At 44.6% G+C, this 25,008-nt stretch overlaps 1 protein-coding gene across 5 annotated transcripts in view; it reads right to left on the bottom strand.

The window, feature by feature from the left end:
• zfhx3b (zinc finger homeobox 3b) overlaps positions 1-25,008 on the bottom strand; it is a 594,034-nt gene that overhangs the window by 54,510 nt on the left and 514,516 nt on the right. For all 5 annotated transcript variants that reach the window (XM_072517941.1, XM_072517942.1, XM_072517940.1 and 2 more), the window contains one exon: positions 21,160-21,267. In XM_072517941.1, coding sequence (XP_072374042.1) covers positions 21,160-21,267 — 108 coding nt within the window. The remainder of the gene's footprint in view (positions 1-21,159; positions 21,268-25,008) is intronic.

Genomic DNA, 25,008 nt, shown 5'->3' with positions numbered 1-25,008 from the left:
ATCCCAATGCTCACATTTAGAATGGAAAGCATCACCCCGATTGCACAAACGAGCCACTGTGTTCGCACAAGTTTCTGAATCCAATCTTATGCCGGGAATTTCTAGCCCCCTCGTGACACGACCCGCTGCGGGAGATTCGGCAGCACAGCCAAAACTCCATTGACTTTCGGTGGGACTGGATGATCCTGGTGGTGGGCAGGACTGGAAAATGTTACTTTCAGGGTGGGATTTTTAGGTCTCTCCCCATTCCCGGGACAGGAAATTCCTGCCCATCGTGCGTTGGAGCTTGGGGGCTGGGGATCGCTTTGGGGCCTCTAGACGCCGGGGCGCCTACACTGAGGAGTTCCGGCGAGCGGAGCTCCTCAGTGCACAAAAGGGTGCTCTGTGCGGGCTTGGCCACGCGTTCCCTACTGAGGCCTCCTATTTAACTGGGGTGTCATTTTATAGCATTGTGTTCTCGCCGCTGCGAGTGCCAGGAAACACGCAACTAAATGCGCTCGCTATGGGAATTTGTTCCAATTTAGTTAATCCTGCCCAATGTGACAAACTACACTTCCTGGCTTACCATATAGATAAATAAGCATATATAAAAATGTCTTGAACCTAGATGCACTTCCTGTCAACTTTTCCCTTGATAAATTCCTTTGTTCACATTTACAATGGGAATTGCCTATGTAAACTTGTCAGTGTAATTACACCTATCCCGTCAACTGCCACCACTGGTAGGAGAATTAATTTTAGCATGATTTACATTGGCAGTTTCCATTATAGATATAATGGAAACGTTGTAACATAATGGAAATACAAAAATAATGATTGAACTTATGACTTGAAAATGGCGACTGGATTACACAGGTATACCTTGGTTCAATTACCCTTAGCCTGTAACCCTGCTACACCTGCAGATTACATTCAGTCTCACTGCCCATGTGCAATGTGATATATATACTCCATACTCCATGTACATCTGTGACGTGGCATTGGAATGGTGAGTCACAAGGCATGGCATTGCTAAACAGTAAAGCTATGATGAGGAAAGCATGACATGGGAAGTGCTATTGTAAGTAGTTGCCACTGACAGGAAAGGCATACATACGAAATGGCTCTTAATATAATAAGCATTAACATATTTTTACATGCCTGCAGGTGAGCCAAAATATTATAGACTGCTTATGAATAATTCTGGTGAAGATTCAAGATGATCCGATTGCATATGGGGTGTTGCTCTGGTTGGTATGAAATCAGAACTGGGCAGAATGTTGAAGCAGAAATTGATTTGAGTCCAGGAATAGATTACATAAGAAAACTAACTTTTTTTTTGCTAACTTCATGTTTCTGTTTTTTCCAATCAGAGTACAGCTGGTAGACATAAAATCGAGAGGGTTGGAAATCAAATCTACTTACGATTAAGTTCAATTACTGAGAAAATACTTAAATGATGAAGGAACTGACTTTACACTGAAACAATACATTCTCCTTCATCAGTAATCTTTGAAAACAATTACTTGATCACAGCATCTTAATTATTAAAATAAACTTTAAAAATTACCAAACCAAAAAAGTAAATCTCTGGAAGAGCAATCAACCCCTTACATTTATAAAGCCTCGAAGGGGACACTAGCTTACACATAATCTTTCTACCTACTGCCCACACCATAGACAATATTCTAAAATGACAAGACAACTGAAATGCCATTTTCCTTTCTCTGAAAACCTGCCTTTGCTGAATGATAATTATCCATTATCACCTAATAAAAATAATGTATGACATTTGGAAATCTTAAACGATGGACAGAGCCCTGACTGAACATCTGTTGAGACATTCATACATCAGAGGCCTCCGAATTTTACTCTGCCAGGAAAAACAATGTCATCTAAATACTACTGTATATACTGGGCCTACTTCAAACTCACAACCACAAACACAATGCAAATCTTTCACTCATATCCTTTCAATTTCTTTTTGTTTCCTTGCGTGATTGTCATTTGACTGAATAAATAATAAATGAGAGCAGAGGCCTGAGTACCAGATGTGGCTGGAATAGGTCAAACAGGACAATAGTTATTGCAGAAATTTGGTGTTACGGAAACATATGCTGCTGGAATGCAATTCAGAGTAAAACTGTCCATCTCCACTTAAACTGCTACAGATTCTTCCAATCCTTAACTGAAGAGCAGAATTGGAGATACAAATTTAAGTTTATACTTTAATTTACCCCATTTATTCAGTGTTGCGAGTTAAAGTGGTCACTTCACATCCTTGCTGGGTGCATTTCTTAAGTCCTGATTTAGGCTAATTTTCCAAACCCCTGGCCAAGGGTACATATGTGTTTCTTGCAGCAGATTATAGGTATGCTTGTCTGCCTCTAGACTAATGTGCGCCTCTAACCACCTGACACAGCAAGGTCAGCCACTGAAGTTGTGGAAGAGTTTACAATCCTACTTGCCTGCCAAACTGGAGGTTAATGGCAGCAATGGAAAAAACCTTTTAAGGCCAAGAGACCATACTTTTTCTTCCATTGGCTTACTGAATCCATATTTCAAACCACTAAATCAAACTAAAGGATTGTTTTTCAAAGGGGTATTTATCAATCGCTGGGCAGTGCTTTCAATTTAAACAATGGAATGCTATGATGCCACTGCCTTCTTGTGCAGCTTCACTATGGATGCAAATAGGTGCATCTGATGGTTAACTTTCTTGACAAAATAAAGAACTCTGAGCAGAAATCTTAAAAATTAGGAGTAAGCGTGAAGTATGCCAGATACCCTGGCCAAATGTAAATTAATTTTGAATGAGTTGTGGTGGTAAATAAATTTTTTTTTACACATGTACATACATATACCTCTGGACAGATAATTTAACTCCTACAAGTAGCATTAGGAAGGGTACATTCCTAAGACATCTCTACTTAGTTTGCCTACTTTGTAATTAACCCCCAAAATGACTATCAGTTGCTTTGTATTAAGTCTTTGGCTAAAGCTTTCAGACTTGTGGAGGTGAGGGATGTATATTATTCCTGCATCTCCCAACAATCACACCAAATCAAGTTCCTCTACTTAAGTACTCCATGGGTCAGTGGATTGGCTATCGCACCCTTCACATTGAGCCTGAAATAGATCTCATTCATCTATTTTATTGCTTGGGCAGCAAGGATTGAAGCTGACACTTCAGAAAGTCATTATGTCGCCAGTGCCTAGATCACAAAGAGTTAAATTTAGGTTGATTAAATGACATTGCTGTTGCTCAGAGAGGGAGGTTAGAAAGCCAGGTTAACCACATCTGACCCTTTGCACAGCTCCAGACATTAAAGTGTCAGTCTCAATCAAACATCAGGCGTCAAAAATGATTACATTGCAGGCCCGACATTACCCACACATACAACAATCTGCTGTGCACCATACTCTGTACCAAAAGCCACAGAGGAAACCTTCCCCAGAACACTATGCCACAGGAGTGTGCGCATGTACGTATGTGTGTGTGGTTGTGCGTATGATGGGGGAGGTGGGCATTTGTCTCTCTTTGGTATCTACATCAGTCAGCTAAAGTACTTTTGACAGGCACATCACATAAACTTCCATCTCCTAGTGAAAAAAAAATCTAAGAGCCAATTAGGTAATTATTAATTCATGCCATTTTCCGTAAGTCCCATGTTTTCAGCATTGTGTGTCTAGAATACAATACCGTAAACTAATAAACTTTTGTGGCTATAAATTTGCCTGTCTTTCCCCCCACTTATTAATAATAAAAATTCACAGCCGTGCAACACTTTAACCTTTTAATCACTGGCTGCTGTTATCAGTGTGGAGATGCCAGATTTAATCCATTTGATATTTGGCTCTAAACATTTTTTTATCTAATAATAGCTCAAGTTATTTTCAGTAATGGCAAAAAGAAATGATGCACTCAGTTGCCCAAGGAACACAGCTTGGGTGATGACAAAGAAAGATTACCACAAAACTAAAATTGGGTGGGTCTGGCTTGTATTGGTTTCCCTCATACCTCTACAGCAGCAGTTAAATGCCGAGCAATGGATAGTGACTTACTATAGGACATGATATTTGCGTGCTCCATGCTAGATGGCATCCACGTTTGGGGAACAGGGAGAAGAAAAAGACCACGGGTATCCTTATTCAAATAAATTCTGCAGAGAGCTCTGTCAGGTTACCTGCATAAAACCTGTTTCATTATTACAGTGTACCTGCCTGTACCACTTAAATGTCCTACCATTTAATTGGTTACTCTTGTGGATTAAGTGCTTATGTAGAGAGTATTATAAATGAAGCTGGCTAATGTTATCAGATGTTATTTAATGCAGTTGCTTGGGTGACTGCTGTTATGCAGATAAAACTGTTCCAACATTTTAGTTCAGGATATGGGAAAATTGAAAGCTAAAAGATTTATGACCAAACACTTTTTTAAAAAAAAGTGAACGTTACAATGTAGCTATCATGATGGTCTGGGGTGAAATAAAATAAACCAAAGGATAACCCGGCCTATTACTTAAGATCTTGGTAATTTTTGAAATTCTGTCGTGGAATGTGGGCTTCGCTGGCTAGGCCAGTATTTGTTCCCCATTCCTAACTGCCCTCGAGAAGGTGGTGGTGAGCTGCCTTCTTGAGCCACTGCAGTTCATGTGGCGTAGATACATCCACTGGGTTGTTGGGAAGGGAGTTACAGGATTTTAACCTAGCGACAGTGAAGGGGCGGTGATATATTTCCAAGTCAGGATAGTGTGTGACTTGGAGAGGAACTTCAGTATCTGCGGAGTTTTGATTGGTACTGAACATTGAACAATCATCAGCGAACATCCTCACTTCGGACCTTATGATTGAGGGAAGATCATTGATGAAGCAGCAGACAATGGTTGGTTCTGGGACTCTACTCTGAGGGACTCCTGCAGCAATTTCCTGTGACTGAGATAATTGGCCTCCAACAACCATTACTATCTTCATTGTACTTAGTATAACTCCAACCAGCGGAAAGTTTTCTCCTGATTGCCATTGACTTCAATTTTGCCAGGGTTCCTTAATGCCACACTCGGTCAAAAGCTACCTTGATGTTGTGGTGGTATGTGCGCTACAGATGTCAAGAGCAGTCACTCTCACCTCCCCTCTTGAGTTCAGTTGTTTCTTTCCTTGTTTGGACCAAGGCTGTAATGAAGTCAGGAGCTGAGTGGCCCTGGCAGAACACAAGCTGAGCATCAGTGAGCAGATATAAGTGCTGCTTGATAGCACTGTTGACAACACCTACCATCATTTTGCTGATGATCGAGAGAAGGCTGATGGGGATTTGTCTTGCTTTTTGTGGACAGGATATATCTGGGATTATTGGATAAATGTTCATGTTTTAGCTGAACCGGAACAGCTTGGCTAGAGGTGCTTCTAATTCTGCTGCACAAGTCTTCAGCCCTATTGTCGGTGTGTTGTCAAGGCCCATAGTCTTTGGAGTATCCAACTCCTTCAGTTGTTTCTTAATATCATGTGGAGTGGATCGAATTAGCTGAAGACTGACATACTGGGGACCTCCAGAGGAGGCCGAGTTGGATCATCCAGTCAGCACTTCTAGCTGAAAGTGGTTGCACATCCTTTAGCCTTAACTTTCACACTTCTGCGCTGGGCTCCCTCCCCCAGGTTGGAGATATTTCTGGAGCCTCCTCCTGCTGTTAGTTGTTTAATTGTCCACCATCATTCACAGCTGAATGTGGCAGGACTGCAGAGCGTTGATCTGATCCGCTGGTTGTAGGATCGCTTAGTTGTCTATCCCACGCTGTTTCAACTATATGGCATGCAAGTAGCAGGTGTTGTTGTAGCTTCACCTGGTTGACAACTCATTTTTAGGTATGCCTGCTGCTGTTCCTGGCATGCCCTCCTACACTTTCATTAAGCCAGGGTTGATCCATTGACTTGATGGCAGTGGTGGAATGGGTGGTACGATAGGCCATGAGATCATAGAATGTTGCTGAATATAATTTTACTGCTGCTGAAGCCCACAGTGCCTCATGGATACTATGTTTTCAATTGTTTATCCCATTTATCCCATTCAGCATGGTGATGGTGCCACACAGCACGATAGAGAGTATGCTCAAAGTGAAGATGCAACTTTGTCTTCACAAGGACAGTGCAGTGGTCACTCCTACAGTCATGGACCACCAGCACAGCCCAGCAATGGCGATGGAACAGTGGTATACAGTTGGGATGTATTTGCCCTGGGAGTCCTCAACATTGACTCGAGACCCTCTGAAGCCTCATGGCAGTTGGTCAAATTTATGGGCAAGATAATCTACTTATTACCAGCTACTGCGCTCCCTCAGCCTATTAATTAGTACTGCTCCATATTGAACGCCACTGAGAGGAAGCACTGAGAGAAGCAAGTGAACAGAATGTACTCTGGGTGGGGAACCATCAAGGTCCATCACTAAGAGTGGCTCAATAGAATCACTCCTGACCAAGTTGGCTGAGTCTTGAAGAACATAGCTGCCAGATTGGGAGTACAGCAGTTGGTGAGGGAACTATCAAGAGGGAATTGAATTTAGATGCCACCAGCTGCTGTGGTGGGATTTGAACCTATGTTTCTAGGGCATTTTCCTGGGCCTCTGGATTACTCCTCCAGTGACATTACACCTCTTAAGGTCAAGGCACCCCCGGGCCTGATCCCTGGCATGGGCAACCTGGCACCCGGCACTGCCGGTCCAGCTCTTGAAGCATGCCCCTGCAAGCCTGGCAGTGCCACCCAGGAACTGTCAGGGTGGCACTGCTGGGGTGCCCTGGTGGCAATACCAAGGTGCTAGGCTGGCAGTGCCCAGGTGCCAGCAGGAGGTTGAGGGTACTGCCCTGCCCAGAGCCCGATCACCGGGGGGTCAGAGCCCGATCTCTGTGGGTCTCCAATGCTTAGGAGACCCCTCCCAGGTGCCATTATGCCTGATCCACATTTGTGTGGACCAGTGTTAAATGGCAAGTTCTCTCAGGAGAGGCCGTTAGTTCTTGGGTGCCGGGAAATATGGCGTGGACAAATTTAAATATATATACAAATATATAATTGCAACGTCTCATATGGTTCTGTTAAATCTCGAGAGGCGTTTCGAGGTCTCTCGCGAGATTCAATGGCCTTGTCTCGTCACAAATTCGGGCGCCATTAAAACACACCCTATAACTATGCCCTATCATAGAATTTACATTGCAGAAGGAGGCCATTCAGCCCATCGTTTCTGCACCGGCTGCTGGAAAGAGCACCCTACCCAAGGTCAACACCTCCACCGTATCCCCACAACCCAGTAACCCCACCCAACACTAAGGGCTAAGGGCAATTTTGGACACTAAGGTCAATTTATCATGGCCAATCCACCTACCCTGCACATCTTTGGACTGTGGGAGGAAACCGGAGCACCCGGAGGAAACCCACGCACACACGGGGAGAATGTGCAGACTCCGCACAGACAGTGACCCAAGCCGGGAATCGAACCTGGGACCTTGGAGCTGTGAAGCAATTGTGCTAACCACCATGCTACCGTGCTGCCCTATCTCCCCAGTATCAGAATAAGAATGGGATTCAAATGTATTTTGGTTTGAAGTGAGAGAAATAGCAAGTAATTAATGGAAAAGGGAGAAAATAACAAGCACACAAGAATGGAAATCATGTTCAGATATTGATTAAAATATTATTGCTTGATGTTACAAGAGGGAATTGTGTCAGAAGCAAATGGATCACCGAAAGGGTTAAGAGTTTTTTTAGTGAGACGGAGTATGAAAACTGTTGCATTTTGGAGTGTTTTACACAGTCCTTTTAAGTTTAATGCAAGAGTAAAAATAGATGCACGGTTTTAAGTACACTTTGAAATGGAAAAAACCCATCTCCTGTAAGATCTAAATAAATGCAACTAAGATGAAACTGAAGCACAGCACAACATTAGTTCCTGCACCTTGGTTTAGCAGAGACTTAACTTGCAACACATTGAGTTAAGGGGAACTTCTGACAACAGTGTTGAAGATATATTCAGAACGAGTATTTTTACAGAATGAACAATTTCAGTATCATGCTGCCTATCCTGCCCCTGCCCATGCATCATGAATGGTTGCTACCATTACAGAATCTAATTTTGGTAAATAATTTGTCGGTGTTATTTACATACATCTCTTTTCTGCCTATTAAGGCTTCTCTGCTTTGCTGCCTGAACCCTGGCTGACAGCACCATAGACCCAACCATGTTTCACGGACATGGGGCTGGATTCTCCGGTCGCCAACACCGAAATCGTGGTCGGCGACCGTCCAGAGAATGCGAGTTCCCAACCAAATCCGAGGCGGTGCCGCTTTTGCGATGCTCCGCCCCTTCCAAAGCAGCGTACTCTAAGAGTCTGCCGCGCCACATATCGTCGGCCTCAGGACGTTGCCCGAGGCCCGCCCCCCCCCCCCGACCAGCCAAGTTCCCGACGGTGTGGGACACGTGTGGTCTGACCCGTCGGGAACTCGGCGTGGCGGCTGTGGACTCAGTCCAATGCCGCCACAGTTGGGGGAGGACCGATCCGTGGGCAGGGGGTGACATTAATAGGGGCTGGGGGCACTGTGGGGGGGTGGGGGTGGTCTGGGGGGCGCGAGCCGGCCGAAGGGGGGGGGGAACTATCTCGCGGGCCGGATCCGCGAGCAGCCTCTGCCATGTAGCACGGCCCGTCCGCCGCAGTGCACGTGTGCGACCACAGACCCGGCAATTCTCTGGGTCCATGCATATGGCAGGGGAGGGGGTGATACTGATGATCATGGGAGAGTGGCGGGAGGCAGGGTGAGAGCCCCAATGCAATGCTTGTGGTGAGGCGAAGTGGAGCCTCCAATGCTTATGTGGGGAGCAGAAATTGCGGGGGGGGGGGGGGGGGTTTCTTTCTGTGGGGGGCCCTTCCGATATCTGTGCTGTCAGCCCTGTTGGTTCTAGTAGACCCTGCCTCACCACAGTGACAGCATAAACCATGCCCCCCGAACTTCTTTTTCAGAGAGGTTCAAAAACTGGATTAAAAACTCGACTGTGCGGGGTTTCAGTCAGAGTTTGAAAAAATATGGGCAAATTTCACTGTCAGTTTCACTCTTCGGGGGTGATTTTCAGCCCGTGTTAACCGTCAGTGAGAACGGCGACACAGGTGCAAATTACGACGAGAATCGGAAATGCAATTCTTGCCGGTGAGATTACATTTTCCCATTTTCCAGGCCCTTCACCGGTTGCATAATGAGAATTCTGTCACGGAATGTCGGGGACCTCATTTAAAAACATTAGCATCTGGGACGGCATGGGACGCAGTGGTTAGCACTTGGAATGTGGCGCTGAGGACCCGGGTTCGAATCTCGGCCCTGGGTCACTGTCCGTGTGGAGTTTGCACATTCTCCTCATGTCTGTGTGTGTTCACCCCCCGCAACCCAAAAATGTGCCGGTTAGGTGGATTGGCCACGCTAAATTGCCCCATAATTGGAAAAAAAATAATTGGGTACTCCAAATTAAAAAAAAGATTAGCATCTTATTAGCGAGCCACAAACGCCTGCTGAAACCTGCTACAACGAGGCTCATGCAGCAATGCATGCGCTGGTCCTGCAGGCATTTTGACTGCCCAACATGTGGTTCTGGTCGTTTGACCATAGAATTCCTACAGTGCAGAAGGAGGCTATTTGGCCCACCGAGTCTGCACCGACCCTCTGAAAGAGCCCCCTATCTCAGCCCACTCCCCAACCCATCCCCGTAACCCCATCTAACCTACATATCTTTGGACACTGAAGGGCAATTTAGCATGGCCAATCCAAGTAATCTCCACATCTCTGGATGGGGGAGCCCTCCAACACAGCCGTCAAAGGATGTCCCGCAACATAGTGGCCTGCTATGCTCTGCACAACCTGGCACTGCAGTGGGCGATCAGCTGGACCAGGAGATGGAGGAGCACCACATTTCCTCGGATGAGGATATTGAGGAGGGCAGCGACGGGAAACCCATGGAGGAGGTGGAGGAAGGACCTTGGGCGATGGCCAGGGCCTGCATGGGGCAGAGCTAGGGCTGCCCTCATAGCCACTTGGTTTGGTGATGACCAGGACTAGGGGTGAAGAGCTCACCCACCCTGGGGCCCAACATCCTCTCACTACTATGGAGCCTGTGGGAAGTCATTGTGGTGGCTGCTACATTCATGGACAAGGCACTAAAGCGATTGGCTGGACTCTGCAGGAGAATAATGATGACTTGCGGTGAAGAGCGATGTTCCTCTTACCCTCTGTGAAATGTCTGACTCCTGCTTGACAGTGAGCTGATGTGACCTCCCACTGAACGTTGGGGCCCAGAGAGGTTGAAAGACACATCTCAGCCTGCATCAGCGTGGCTTTACTGCGTCACCAGTGTTGGAGGCTGGAGAGACATAGCGTTGCCATTCTCACACTGCACAGCGATGAAGCACCAAGTTTGCTCAGGGGTTTGCGCACATGGCACCATAACATGACATAATGGACGATGTGTATGGGTGAACAAAGTGATTTTTAATACAAGTGCATCATTATAATGGCAACCTATCCCTGCTAGTGCCCAGGTTCACCCGTGCCCACTAGGTGCCTATCGTTTCTTACTCTTGCTCACCCTCCCGCTACATCTAGGCATATCCCTGGGATCCACAGCTGAGATTGAGGCGGCCTGCTGATTCCCATTCCCTGATGCCTGAGATTACCTTGGCGGGTGTCTCCTGAGAGGGCCTGGTACTGAGGGTCCAGCTTTCAGGCAGCACAGGTGTTGCAATGCTGCTCTCCTTGGTGTGCAGGTCTGGAGGTATGTCACTCACAGGGAGTGGGGATGTCAAATGGTCTCCAGGCCCCAGGCTGTGCTCCTGCTGATCCTATTCCCTTCGAGTATCTGGGGCCCCCCTGGGAAAAGACGTACTGGCGCTGGAGGGTGTGCGGAGGTGATTCACTAGGTTAATCCCAGAGTTGAGGGGGTTGGGTTACGAGGAGAGGTTGAGTAGACTGGGACTGTACTCGTTGGAATTGAGAACGATGAGGGGGGATCTTATAGAAACATATAAAATTATGAAGGGAATAGACAGGATAGATGCGGGGAGGTTGTTTCCACTGGCGGGTGAAAGCAGAACTAGGGGGCATATCCTCAAAATAAGGGGAAGTAGATTGAGGACTGAGATTAGGAGGAACTTCTTCACCCAAAGGGTTGTGAATCTATGGAATTCCCTGCCCAGTGAAGCAGTTGAGGCTCCTTCATTAAATGTTTTCAAGATAAAGAGAGATAGTTTTTTGAAGAATAAAGGAATAAAGGGTTATGGTGTTCAGGCGGGAAAGTGGAGCTGAGTCCACAAAAGATCAGCCATGATCTCATTGGATGGCGGAGCAGGCTCGAAGGGCCAGATGGCCTACTCATGCTCCTAGTTCCTATGAGATCCAAAGGCCCCACTTGTCTTCTGGAGCAGGTACTCGTGGATTACAACTAGTGCCTGCACTATACTGTAGAAGACCTGCGCCATGGAGCTCATGCCCTCAGCCATGGAGCTCATAAGCTTAATCATGGAGTGGACATCCCCTGCCATGGAGTGCACCTCCTGTGCTAAGGTCTCCTCTGCAGGCACCACCCTCGCAGTGTTGGCCTTCTTGAGCGGAGTGATGGCACCATCTCCTCAGACAGAATGTGATGGGATTCCTCCAATTGGCCTTGCAGTCCGAGGTGGGATGCTGCCATACCTTCCTGACGCTTGCGACTCTGCCTTTGCAGCTCCAGCTGCTCTGGGACGATCGGGCCTAGGAACAAGTCATTAACCAGGGGCACAGCAGAGTCCGGGGCTCCAGTATCATTCTGCGTGCCAGATCCCTGGGATGTTATTTCCTCCGCCTGTCATGGATCTTTAGCACCAATGAGTGTCTCAGAAGCCTGCCTGCTAGTTAATCACACCGAGGTGTGAGTATCTGTGCTGGTGGAGGGTGTGGGTGACAGCTGTGACGTCTCCTTGATGCTTGTCTCCAAGATGTCTCCCTCAGAGCTGCTTAGAGCTGGTCGACTAATAGACCTGCAAGCAAAGTGAGATGGTATTAGTGAATCACAGGAAGACTGGTGGGAGAACATTAACTCCTGTGAGACTTGCACCGTGGCTGCATGTGTTGAGGGTTCTCACTTTTGTCTGGTGCTCCCATCTCGCCCTCTGCACAGGTGCAGTCCTGCTCCACAATGGCAAGCTCCTGGGTTCTCTCTGCAAAGAACATTCAGGTTCTCAGCTCAGGCATGACTGGCAGGCTGTGCATGCTCACACCAGTTGTGCTCAAGTTTGTCCCGTAATTAGACAGGTAGGAAGAGTCTAGGTAGGAGTCCTGCCAGGTCAGATGGTAGATACCCCAATGGCATTGTCAGGATGCCAGGCTGGCAGTGTCAGAGTGCCAGGTTGGCACTGCCAGGGATCGGGCCCGAGAGTGCCCTGGCCAATCGAAGGGTGTTCCCAGGGACCTCGGGAAGGTTGGGGGGGTGAGGGGAAGAGGTATTCAGAAAGCTGCAGCGGCTGAAAGGGGGTTGGTTGGGGGGTGGGGGGAGAGGGAGAGAGAGAGAGAGAGAGAGAGAGAGATCAGGGCTGCCCATAAAAATGGTGCCCTGATCTGTGAGCAGCCGTTCCTGCTGGTGATCCCCAAGCGCAGCCTTGGTGGGGAGAGACTCTGGAGGTGACAAAAATAGCAAAGTGCCGTTGAATAGCGGGGTGATTCTCGGCACTGCAGCCGCCGAGAATCACCCACCAGTCGCACCTGGAAGCAGTTTGGTGACAGGTTTTCGGTCCGCTGAATCACACTCCCATTCTCTACTGCACTAATCCAGCATAAGCATTTTGGCTGATCTGATCCGTGCAAAGATTTTTTAAAATTTAAATTACATTAAGAATTATGTTATATAATAATGTGAAGACTGAATTTCATTTTGCTACCTATTGAACTACTGGTATTTGGGTTGCAACTGAAATAAATGAATTTCTTTCTGGACAAAAGTTGAATCCTCATCAGTCAAGTTGTAAGACTACATACTATGAAACACAAAAATGAGAATTATTGCTATCAGAACTGATTCAGAATGCCATATATGGCCAATGTCTGATTAGTAAGGGCTTGCTTTGATTAAGTTTCTGGCTGAGGCATGACCAATCCTGTCGAAAAGAGAGCTGGGACCACATAGAACTGTAAAAGGCTAGTGTTTCAGGGAAAAAAAGTCAGCTGGATACACTGTTGTTAAGATAGAATGCATTCTTCGATTAAATTGTTTGAAGTGTCTAAAGTTTATTATTTATCCAGAATGGAAATATTGCAGCTCATTATTCCACCCTACAATGCTCCAGGCATTCTACATCACTTACAAAGACAGCAGATCTTTCAGTGGTGCATAGCACTGATGCTAAAAACGTAAACAATCTAACCCTGATGACATTTTCCTTTATGATGCTCAGCTTCTCATAAGATTTTAGGTTTCATCAATTAGGTTAATTTTTGCTGCAGCAATCGAATTCTCTCTTTATTTATCGCTCTGTGGAAAAACTACCTTTGAGTGACTTAATTGAATGTGAAGGCTATGGTATATTAGACAGCTTTAATACTCATTAGTTCTGATTTTGCAGTCTAGGTAGGTCATCAAACAGGCACCAATGAATAAGATTCAAAAATCATACCTACATTGTATCTTCTTGCATATGCCTCAGCCTTACCCACTAACTTGTCAATTTATATTTATTTTGAAAGATGACAGCGGGGATGTTTTCAAGAAATGGGTTGGAGACTCGAATGCTACAACACAAGGGGATCACGATTTTTTGACAAAGGGACCCAATTTCAGATTCCAGTCTCAGCTGGTGTTTGCACTAAAGGCTTCACCCTGGGGACGGTTGCCGGACCTAACCATGTCGTCACGGAGCAGAAGTGAAAAAGTGACTGGTGAAAAGAGCATGTGGTTAGTCCCTTCATTTACTGCACATGCAATGCCTCCTGGCTGGTTGACTAAGGGGCACAATTGACGACGGCTCATGGCACCTTTGGAGATATTCACAGCCTTGGTAATTCTATCCGCCTAATTCATAACGCAGAGGGGGAGAGGGAAAGGAGGAGGGAATGGGAGTTTAGAAACACTACAATGTAATTGACAAGGTTAGCTGCTCTGATTTGTGTTCCTCACTACAGTGGACTTCTATGTTGGAAACATATTTGCCAGGATACTGACATGGATTTAATTATTGCTGTTGGCAAGTAAGACCTTGGTCTGGCTTGTATATTCTTAGTGCCACCATTGCTGACGACAAAGGGCTCCAGGTCCTTTGAAAATAAATTATTGATATTGTATAGATATGATGATTGGAGAGTTTAAGTTAAAATCCAGTTAAAGCCAGAGTAAAGGAGGTGTCTCATTCAAATTCTATTTTATTATCATTATTTAAATATATAATGCAATATCAATTCCATTTTGAAAGTCAGTTCTTTGAGTGTCCACAAATAGATACATCATACACCTGAATGTCTCACACAAAGAATCAAAATAAGTACAAATATTCTCAAGATGTTTGTATAAGGTATTAGACTAATGGTTTCTTTCCAAGCTTCCTGACTGAGTAGAAGATCCTTTACTCCTTCCTTCCTCAGGTGATTTAAATAAAATGATTTGGTTAAAACTCTGGCGAGATTAAAGTGAACTTTTTTGTCAACACCTTATTGTCCACCTTTACATTCTCCTTGCCCTTTGAGCTGCTTGTCCAGCCAGCTCATTGTATCACAGATGTATTCCGCGCATCCAGCACTCAAGAGGAGGAGAAAATACTGCTGTTCAAGTAAAGATGCGCATGACCTATTTTTTCAATTTCAGTAATTAGGGAGGCATGGGGCCTGAAGGAATTATTCATGAATGCAGGAGCCCTGCTGTATACATTTATGTTAAACATGTCAAAGCCTATTGAAATCATGCCTGCCAGCACTATACACCATAAACACACTTCCATGACAACTTTTCTTTGCTTGCAGTCCATTAATACCATCTTTAATAGCTATTGCTCCCTTCCTCTCTCTCTAACTCAAATCAGAAACGGTTCATTTCACTAATCGCACAACGTTAGGTGAGCAACTTCAACCTTTAGGCCATAGTTTCTTAAATATTTTATTTTTAGTACAGGAACGTGCGGAGTAGGATAGGGCATTACAATGATTAGACACTTTCAGAATCAGTTTATTCTAAGAAACCATCTTATCATCCAGACAATTAATTGATTTGACAATGTTACTTCCTACTTGTTTATTGTTAGTATGATCCTTCATTTTTCATTTCATTCACTTATTTTTACAGCCTTCCATTAAACTGCTACTGCTTTCATAGAATCATAGAATCCCTACAGTGCAGAAGGAGGCCATTTGGCCCATCGAGTCTGTACCGACACTCCGAGAGAGCACCCTACCTAGGCCCAATCCCCAGTCCTATCCCCGTAACCCCTCATAACCTTTGGACACCAAGGGTCAATTCAGCATGTCCATTTTACCTAACCGGCACATCTTTGCTCTCCTACCAATGCCAACCATAATGATAGCAGTTTATTTTTATTATGCTTTGGTATAGAGCCTCTTTGTAATTTTGCTCCTTCAGCATTCTTATTCACCAGGTGAGAGGGAGTAAAAGCAACCTGCTTTCAAAGAGGTGTGACAGTGTTGCTGGTTGCTGCTTCTCCATTTTGTCTCTCATATGCCAACCGAGTATCCTGAACTCACCAGGTTAATCTTTGCAAGGAATCTATAAGTTGCAATTATCGATGAGCAAGGTTCTACTGGTCAGGAAAGATACTCGGATGGATTCTCTGCACCCCGACGCCGTAATTGCGGCCGGCGCCGGGGCGGAGAATCCAGTTTGATGCCGAAATCGAGACCGGCGGCGGGTCGCCGATTCTCCAGCAACTGGGAATATTTTGGTTCTTGCCTCAACAAATTCTCATGTATTTTATATACAATTATTATTCCTTAAATTAATTTTAAGAAATAGACTGCTTCCATGTTTGGTAATAGAAACTTCTACAGCAAAGATTAAATGTTAAATCCATGAGCTACCTCAGCCTTGAAAAATACATAAGCACTTGTTAATTATTGAGTCACCCAGCTAGTTGGAATGCAAAAGAAAAACTAAAATATAATTCAAATTTACCAGTTGCTTCAGAGAAAAAAAAACTGTCCTCATGTCATAGAGTAATAGAATCATACAGCACAGAAAAGGGCCTTCGGCCTGTCATGTCTGTGCCAGTCAAAAACAATCACCTATCCATTATAATCTCATTTTCCAGAACTTGGCCCATAGCGTTGTATGCCCTGGGATTGCAAGTGCACATCTAAATACTTCTTAAATGTTACAATGGCCTCTGCCTCCACCACCCTTTCAGGCAGTGAATACCAAACTCCCTCCACCCTCTGGGTAAAAAAGTTCTTCCTCACATCCCCTTTAATCCTCCTGCCCCTTCCCTTAAATCTATGGCCCCTGGTCATTGACCCCTCCACCAAAGGAAACATTTCTTTCTATCTACTCTATCTATGCCCCTCATAATTTTATACATCTCAATCATGTCCCCCCCTCATCTCCCTGTTCCAAGGAAAACAATCCAAGTCTATCCAATCTCTCTTCATAACTAACACTCTCCAGCCCAAGCATCATCCTGGTAAATCTCCTCTGCACCCTTTCCAGTGCTGTCATATCCCTCAGGTAATATGGATTCCAGAAATGCGCACAATACTCGTGCTGTGGCCTAACCAACATTTTATGCAGTTTCAGCATAACCTCCCTGCTCTTAAATTCCATGCCTCGGCTAATGAAGGCAAGTATACCATATGCCTTCTTAACCACTGTATCTACCTACGCTGCTACCTTAAAGGAGTGGTATACAAGGTCCTTCTGATCCTTGCTGCTTCATCATGATTTCCTTTTCCTTGTTTGTCCTGCCCAAGTGCATCACCTCACTCTTATACGGATTGAATCCCGTTTGCCACTGATCAGCCTGCCTATATTCTCCTCCCTATTTACCACCCCACCAATTTTAATATCATCCGCAGACTTACTGATCAACCCTCCTAGTCATATCTAAATAATTTATATAAACCACAAACAACAAAGGCCCCAACACTGATCCCTGTGGGACCCCACTAGACCCAGGCTTCCAGTCAGAAAAACACTTCTCGGTGACCATCACCCTCTGCTTCCTGCCACAGCCAATTTTGGATCCAATTTGCCAAATTTCCTTGGATCCCATGGGCTCTTAGCTTCGCTATCAGTCTCCCATGCGGGATCTTGTCAAAAGCCTTGCTGAAGTCCAAGTAGACTTTGTCAAACATCCTCAAGTCAGCGCAGTGACTCCAAATGTAGTAGCACTGCTAAAGATGAACTGTTCTGTGCTTTTAGGCCAATGACGCGTGATAGAGAATTCAAGCCGTAAACCCATGTTCAATGTCAAGTTTCAACCCGGTTTTAGGTTTTGTATTCATACGAAGCTACAAAGCAAGACATCCGTTTGACTTGCTGCAGAAGTTCAGTTTTTTCAGGGCTGATATTGTTTTATACAATACACATGCAAGTGGTATTGGATTTTAGTGCTTTAAATACTAGTACAATTGGCCCGATCTCAATAGGCGAGCAAATCTTCAATCATTGATGTGGAGCTGTGGAACACATCGCAATGACCCTCAAGTATGTATGAAATGAAACCTGGACCGTTCTGGTTCCATTCCACCTATTTTGCTTTTGTCTCCAAATAGCTGATGGGCTTTTGGAACCTGGGTTTCCTCAACTGCTTCCTTTTGAAGGAAGTAAAGCCTTAGTCTAGCATAGAGGGAACCACTTTTAAGGCACTTCCATTTCATTGTAAATTTTGCCTTTTGTGAAATTCCAAAATTCAATGATGAAAATCTGGCTCCATCCTAATCCTACAGGAGTTTTGGCTCTTAAGACAGGCAAGTGTATTAGAAGTGACCATCGACAGCAAGGTATGAATCTACAACAGCCTGGACGTTTGCCACTGAGATAGAAGAAATGGTATTGATACTGGTGATAAGCACTCTTCATTCTCTCAGGTGCACTAACAACTTTGAAACACTATTATGGTGGATGCTTGTGGACAAAACAATCTTGGCGGACTTCAGGGCACTGTATCCACTCCTAAGTTTATATGTACACTAATTAGTGGAAAAATAAAATAAGGTGGTGAATTAAAGGCTGTAATAAAACCTCAGATCTAAGTTCATATTGCCATTGGAAGCTTTGTTTTATTACAGCCATGAAAGGCGGTCCAACTCAGCCATTATTGCATGTGCTGTGGGATCATATACCTGCATGCATAAATACATTTACACGCACAGTAAACTCTTTCTCTCACCCCCTTAAATTGTAAGGTCATTACATATTGGTGACTTTATATGAATGGTCAATGACAAAGTCCAAGACAAAATGACTATATTAATGATTGTGGTGTATTAAGTAGCCGCACATTGAAAAGCGACTGTAAATATTACCTCACAGAATTGCAGATATGCAGCACTATTCATGAAAAGGGATATATAAACCATGTGAAATGTGAGTAATTTCAGCACTCAAAGGGTCAAAAAAAATGTAAATATGCACCATCTTGAACAATATGCACAAATGTTTTGTCAGAAGATTATTCGGAGTAAATTGAGTTGAATGAAAAGCCAAAGTGTAACCCTTTTGTGGCTCATTTTATAGAGAATAACATGTAGGTGAAAAGATCATCTCCGGGTTGGTGTTGTTTAGCTTTATAATTCTTACTAATCTTTAAATGCCCACAAAACTTCATAAATCATTTCATTAAAGTAATGCATCGTTTTAATAAGGTTTTATTCATTTTTATGGTCTGATAAAGTAATTTTCATCTAAAAGAATTACTGTGCAATCACAGAGCATTTTGTGTGAAAAACTAGTTATTATGGAAATTGCGTTATCAGAGAATAATTTTTCGTATAGCAAATTGAGGCCAGAGACAAGTGGAAATTTAATAGAAGCATGGTGCTGAAGTAAGCATCCATATTACAGAGAATACCAGGCTAATATTTTAGACCAATTTCAGAGGAATTATTTTTAAATTGATTGGCAATATTAATGGAAACTGCCTTTACACAAAATCCCAAACTCCTTCTATTATGTTCGTTCGATTTGTAGCCATTCTTTCTAAAAACATTTTTTTTGAGGAGAGCACTACAGATTGCATTGACTGTGCAATTACAGCATTTAAAAAGGGTAATAGTTTCTCTGCACCCTTTTCAAATGTGATGAATATTTAAATGTTTCATGAATAACTGATCGCTTTAATTAATGTGGTTGTTTTCCATACTTTTTGATGTCACTGAGCCTATCTGTCATCATTATGCTATGAGTGGTCCACTCGCCCTTTCAGGTGATAGGATGCAGCACCGAGTCCCTGAGGATGATTATTTCCAACCTTCAAAATAAAATTAATTATAAAATATACGTGGGTTTGCATGTAGGACTGGAAACCTTTGAGCTTAACTAAGTCTCACAGTTCAGTTTTACTTGTGGGGAAAGGTAAGGGGAGGAGTTTCTTTCAGCAGTTCAATGTTTTTGCTCCTGGTATTTTGCGCAGAAACACCAATTCCTACCTGCAGCACAATGGAGTTGCAGTATGCCTTTGTCTGGGGCTTTTACTCATCTCGGCTCACGTGATAAACCTACAGGTTCACGACTCCATCTACATCATACAAATAACTAAAAGATAACTTATTTTCATCTAAAGTGCAAGGCTACGGACCAGGTGCTGGAAAGTGGGATTAAAATGAGCAGCTAAAGGGCAGCACAGTGGTTAGCACCACTGCCCAACCGTGCTGCCCTGATGATGCCCGGCCCCGGGTCACTATCTGTGTGGAGTTTGCACATTCTTCCCATGTCTGCGTGGGTCTCACTCCCACAATCCAAAGATGTGCAGGGTAGATGGATTGTCCATGCTAAATTGACCTTAATTCGAAAAATTAATTAAACAGTGAGCAGCTATTTCCTTTTTCTCTTTTTTTGGCCCGCGCAGCCATGATGGGCTGAATAGCCTCTCTCTGCACCGTAACTTATCTATGGCTTGAAGAGTAAAATTTCACATCATCAGGGCAGCACGGTGGCGCAGTGGATTAGCTCCGCTGCCTCACGGCGCTCAGGTCCCAGGTTCGATCACGGCTCTGGGTCACTGTCCGTGTGGAGTTTGCACATTCTCCCCGTGTTTGCGTGGGTTTCACCCCCAAAACCCAAAAATTTGCAGGCTAGGTGGATTGGTCACACTAAATTGCCCCTTAATTGGGAAAAATGAATTTGGTACTCAAAATTTATGAAAAAAAACTTCACATCATCATCCAGCAGCTTAACGGGTAACTTCCACAGGATAAAGAATGGCATGATTCAAACTATAAGACATTGGGCAAACAGTATTGGACCCAAGTCCCTTAAACTTGCAAGTGCAGGCCTATATTATTTCAGCCATGCCCACGTATTCCTCTGCCTACTTTCAGGATCCCAGAGATCAAACTTGAACAGACATAGTTCAATCCATATAGCTTTGCATCGCCTATGTATATTTATGATCTTGGCTTTCTTTTGAATCTCCTTTGCCATGTTCTTTGTACATGCAAAACTCGGGGGACGTATTCAAATCTCACCATGGCAGCTGGTGGAACTTAAATTCAATGAATAAAATCTGGAATTAAAAGCTAGTCTCAGTAATAGTGACCATGAAACCATTGTTTATAGTCATAAATAAAAAACATCTGGTTCACTAAGGTCCTTTAGGGAAGGAGATATGCCATCCTCATCCAACTCTAGACCCAAAGCAATGTGGGTTGACTATTAACTGCCTCTGAAATGGCCAAGCAAACCACTCAGTTGAAGAACAATTAGCGATGGGCAACAAATGACGGCATTGCCAGTGATGCCCACATCCCATGAAAGAAAATTTTAAAAAAATATAAGGGGCTGCTACACAGAAAGGAAACAAAATAAACAACAAATTATTCTTGCATGACTGTCCCATGAGTTTTTAGATGGTCACACTTCTATATTTTTCGGAGTGTACTTACATCATTTGGACTTCTTGAACTTCTTTTCTGTTAAAGGTTCTCAACAATCCCTGGAAACATTTAAGTTGAATAAAATGTAGCTTGTGTTGCTCTACCTGTTTCTTTGCTGGGTTCCTTCTCACCCCCACTGTCTTTGTCTTTGGTAGAATCTTCTGCTTCCTGGATGGACTCATTAGGACCTTCCACATCTTCGTTGGCTTCATCTGGAGGAAGAAAAACATGTATTTAAGCAGTGCACTTCCATTCCAAGTGGGCAATCTGAAGACATTGGCAAGTTAGACAATGTCCAGAATGGAAACATCTCACATAGATTCTACAGGGTTTCATTCTGAAATGCTGCAACAGTACCTGGGACTGCCCATACAGAGTATCCAACTTGCTTGCGTCGGAATTAGTCAACTTGCGCTAAAATGCGCATATTTTCACTGACATTTTATTGATGACGCAGTGAAACAGCTGCACGTAAGTATACTGTAGAAAGTTACAGAAAACTTTGGGCAAGGGGATGGTTTGGAATAATCTGAAATTTAAACTGAACACCACAAGACTTTGAAATGGGAGGCACACCATGCAATTGTTTGGTTGCTCTACTAATTTCCACATCTGTCCTATAGGTGTCACCCTAAGCAAGCAGACGTTCAAAGTCAACCTGTTTCCCCAGAACACCACCATCAGACCCCAACCCCCAATCTGAGCACATGGTAATAATATACCTCACCGTGGTGTCTGGATAAAAAAAACCAAAGTGCTTTAAAAAAAGACAATCTTATAATCCTTTCTGCATGCACTGTTTTGGACCACATCAATTAATCAAATTAAAATCTCGGTTTAAGTGTAGGATTCCAATAGGCAGTCCCTGTGGCGACTTGAACATTTACCTCTTGATGGGATCCATCATATAAAAGATATTTTACCACCTCTTATCCTGCTGTGCTACATTGATTTTTAATAAGACTCTCCTTACTGATGTAACGTTCTACCGACAGCCCAGTTTTTTTTTCAAGCAGTTTTTAAAACCTAGCTCATTTTTCCAACAAGGATCAAAGGAAGCAAAAATAAATCAGGTTTGGAGAGAAAGCGAAGGTACCTCACATACCGATATCATCAAAAGCTAATACTGTATGAAGTAACTCAGGAAGGTCAAAGGTCAGTTTGGCAACCATATTTCATCTTTAGCTCTTGCCCGTAAAATATCTATGCATCAACCCCAAATGAGATATTATTCCCGAGACCCGAGTCCCCTTCAATCAAGTCTGCTTATATTACACTGTGACCACTACAGCTAAGCTCGCTTTGCAAAGAGAAACAGAACATTAATTGCTTATTAAAAAGGCTTGTGGATTTTAACTGCTTCATAATTGTGCTTTCAAAAGTAAGGGTAATCTCCTGCCACTTTAAAAAAAAATATTTTAAATAAAAGCTTCGTGGTTACCGAAGTGAGACTCCTTGCGCCTTTTTATTGTAATAAAATGAGAAATGACATGCGCGACTGGCAGGAGTGCGCTCACAGACAATGAGTGCTGGCTTCCATGCTGTGATTCTTTCATGCATAGTCCAGATTTTCTTTTTGATCTTGTGCACCTCTCCTTCTCCACGCATCTCCCGACTGCTGAAGAACATCTACATTTTTTTCGCAAGCATTGCGCTTTCTGTTTGAATGTGTTCTGCGGCCCTAGCAACTTTCTCTTTAATAATACAACAACTCCAAGACATTAGTCTGCAGGATTGGGGCCTAGTAAATAAGACTATAAAAGTCAAGGCTGAAAGAGAAAGTTACTTTGAAAAAAAAACCCAAATGCAAGCGTTCAAGGTATCAAGCTGAAGGAATGTATCCCACAGGTCTGGGACTCATTTATTTACCCCCTTTTCTTTTGCTGGGTGCATCTTTCTCAGTAGTCCATGGTATGCGTTTCAGTTCAAAATAAGAATCCCAGACATGCCTCTCCTTACATCATTACTAAGTCTGACCTTAGACTGACCCCTAGAGCTGTTAGACTAATCTAAATGTGAATGAGCACTTTGTGCCAATGCTGTGAAGGGGCCGAGTCCAGCAAACAGCAAAACTTTACACATCAACTTAATCACAAACAGCAGTGACTGGGGGCCACAGAACAATGACAATCCTCCACTTCCCAAAGAATGAACAGTTTCTTCAATGCTTTAATGTAAGTCCTTATTAAGGACAATATGCAAAGTCAGGTCAGGTCAGGTCAGGTTAGCTGATTGAGATTTTTGCTCATTAAGCTCTCCAGCTGTTCAGTGAGAAAAGAAAGTAGGTATTCTTGAGGTTTCTTGGTATTAGTTCCGAAGAACTTAACAGCAGCTGCAACAGCCCTGGCACAACCTGTATAAACATGATCAGACGGTTTCATCAGAGGAGCCACACAGTGTCTGTGGATGACCCAACATTGCTTCAATTAAAACACTTTAATATCTCTGCTGGTATTTCACACTGCAGCTTTAGATTGCCTCTTCGATCAGTTTTATGTATGTGCTATTGGGTCTACAGAGCAAGGCTAGCTGGGGACTAGAATACAGTGCGTATTGCATTATACACAGGGGGGGGGGGTCTCAGTGGCCTGAGAAGTAGATCACTGAGGGTGCAGGGGGGGTGAGAGGCACTTTATGAAACAATATATTACTGGTGTTCGGGGGTGGAGAATTGTACCATGGATTCGCGAATGCTTCACACAAGACATTCTCGATAAATTAAAATGTGAGTGTGAGGAAGTTGCAGGAATTCACAACTGCTTTTCTGAGAAGCTCACTGGGTTAAAAGAGATAAATCATTAGGCATAAAATGTGAGCAAATTTGAAACTCCATTTGTTCTGAAAATCCAGATATGCTAAAATAAAAGTCTGATTTTCAGCCCCGAGTTAAAGCCTGTTATTATGACATGACCTGTCCCTCTATGATTAAAAATGGCAATAGAGGGGACACTGCTTCACCATGCATATGCAATCTATTTAGTGCTTGTCTTTAGTAAAAGGTGGAGTTGAACCTCCCTGCCATTTTGCAAAAGATGTTGTACTGGTAATGTACTCTCCCAATTGCTCGACTGTCCAGTGAGATAAAAGCAGTGGTGTCGTACACAGATAAAGCAGTGTAACATGCAGTGGCAGGGTGCATGGTTCATATCCCCTCAATCCTTGAAGTTCTTAATTTCAGCTGTACAACAAGAGGCAGGCGCTCAGCAAAAATGTTTCTGTTCAGGGAACGAAGGGAAGTTGGACCACCATAACCTGCTCTCACATCTTGGGCGTGATTCTCCGACCCCCCCCCACCGGGTTGGAGAATCGTGGGGGCTGGCGTGAATCCCGCCCCCGCTGTGTCCCGAATTCTCCGCCACCAGAGATTCGGCAGGGGCGGGAATCGCGCCGCGCTGGTCGGCGGGCCCACCCCCGGCGATTCTCCAGCCCGCGATGGGCCGAAGTCCCGCCGCTGTCAACCCTCTCCAGCCGGCGTGGATTAAACCACCTTGTGAACGGCGGGACAAGGCGGCGCGGGTGGGCACCGGGGTCCTGGGGGGGGGATCTGGCCCCGGGGGGTGCCCCCACGGTGGCCTGGCCCGCGATCGGGGCCCACCGATCGGCGGGCGGGCCTGTGCCGTGGGGGCACTCTTTTTCTTCCGCCTTCGCCATGGTCTTCACCCATGTGCGGGGATGTCGTCAGCAGCCGCTGACGCTCCCGCGCATGTGTCGCCCGGCAAAGTCCTTTCGGTGCCGGCTGGCGTGGCACCAAAGGCCTTTCCCGCCAGCTGGCGGAGCAGAAACCACTCCGGCACGGGCCTAGCCCCTCAAGGTGAGGGCTTGGCCCCTGAAGGTGCGGAGACTTCCGCACCTTTGGGGCGGCCCGACGCCGGAGTGATCCGCACCGTATTGGGCGCCGGGTAGCAGACATCGTGCCAGTTTGCGGAGAATCCCACCCCAGGTCTTTATGGAGG

This window comes from Scyliorhinus torazame, chromosome 10 (assembly GCF_047496885.1).
Source record: "Scyliorhinus torazame isolate Kashiwa2021f chromosome 10, sScyTor2.1, whole genome shotgun sequence".
In the NCBI taxonomy this organism is placed as follows: Eukaryota; Metazoa; Chordata; class Chondrichthyes; order Carcharhiniformes; family Scyliorhinidae; genus Scyliorhinus; species Scyliorhinus torazame.
Note: the sequence above shows the minus strand (reverse complement) of the source record. Positions and strands in the feature narration are given on the sequence as shown.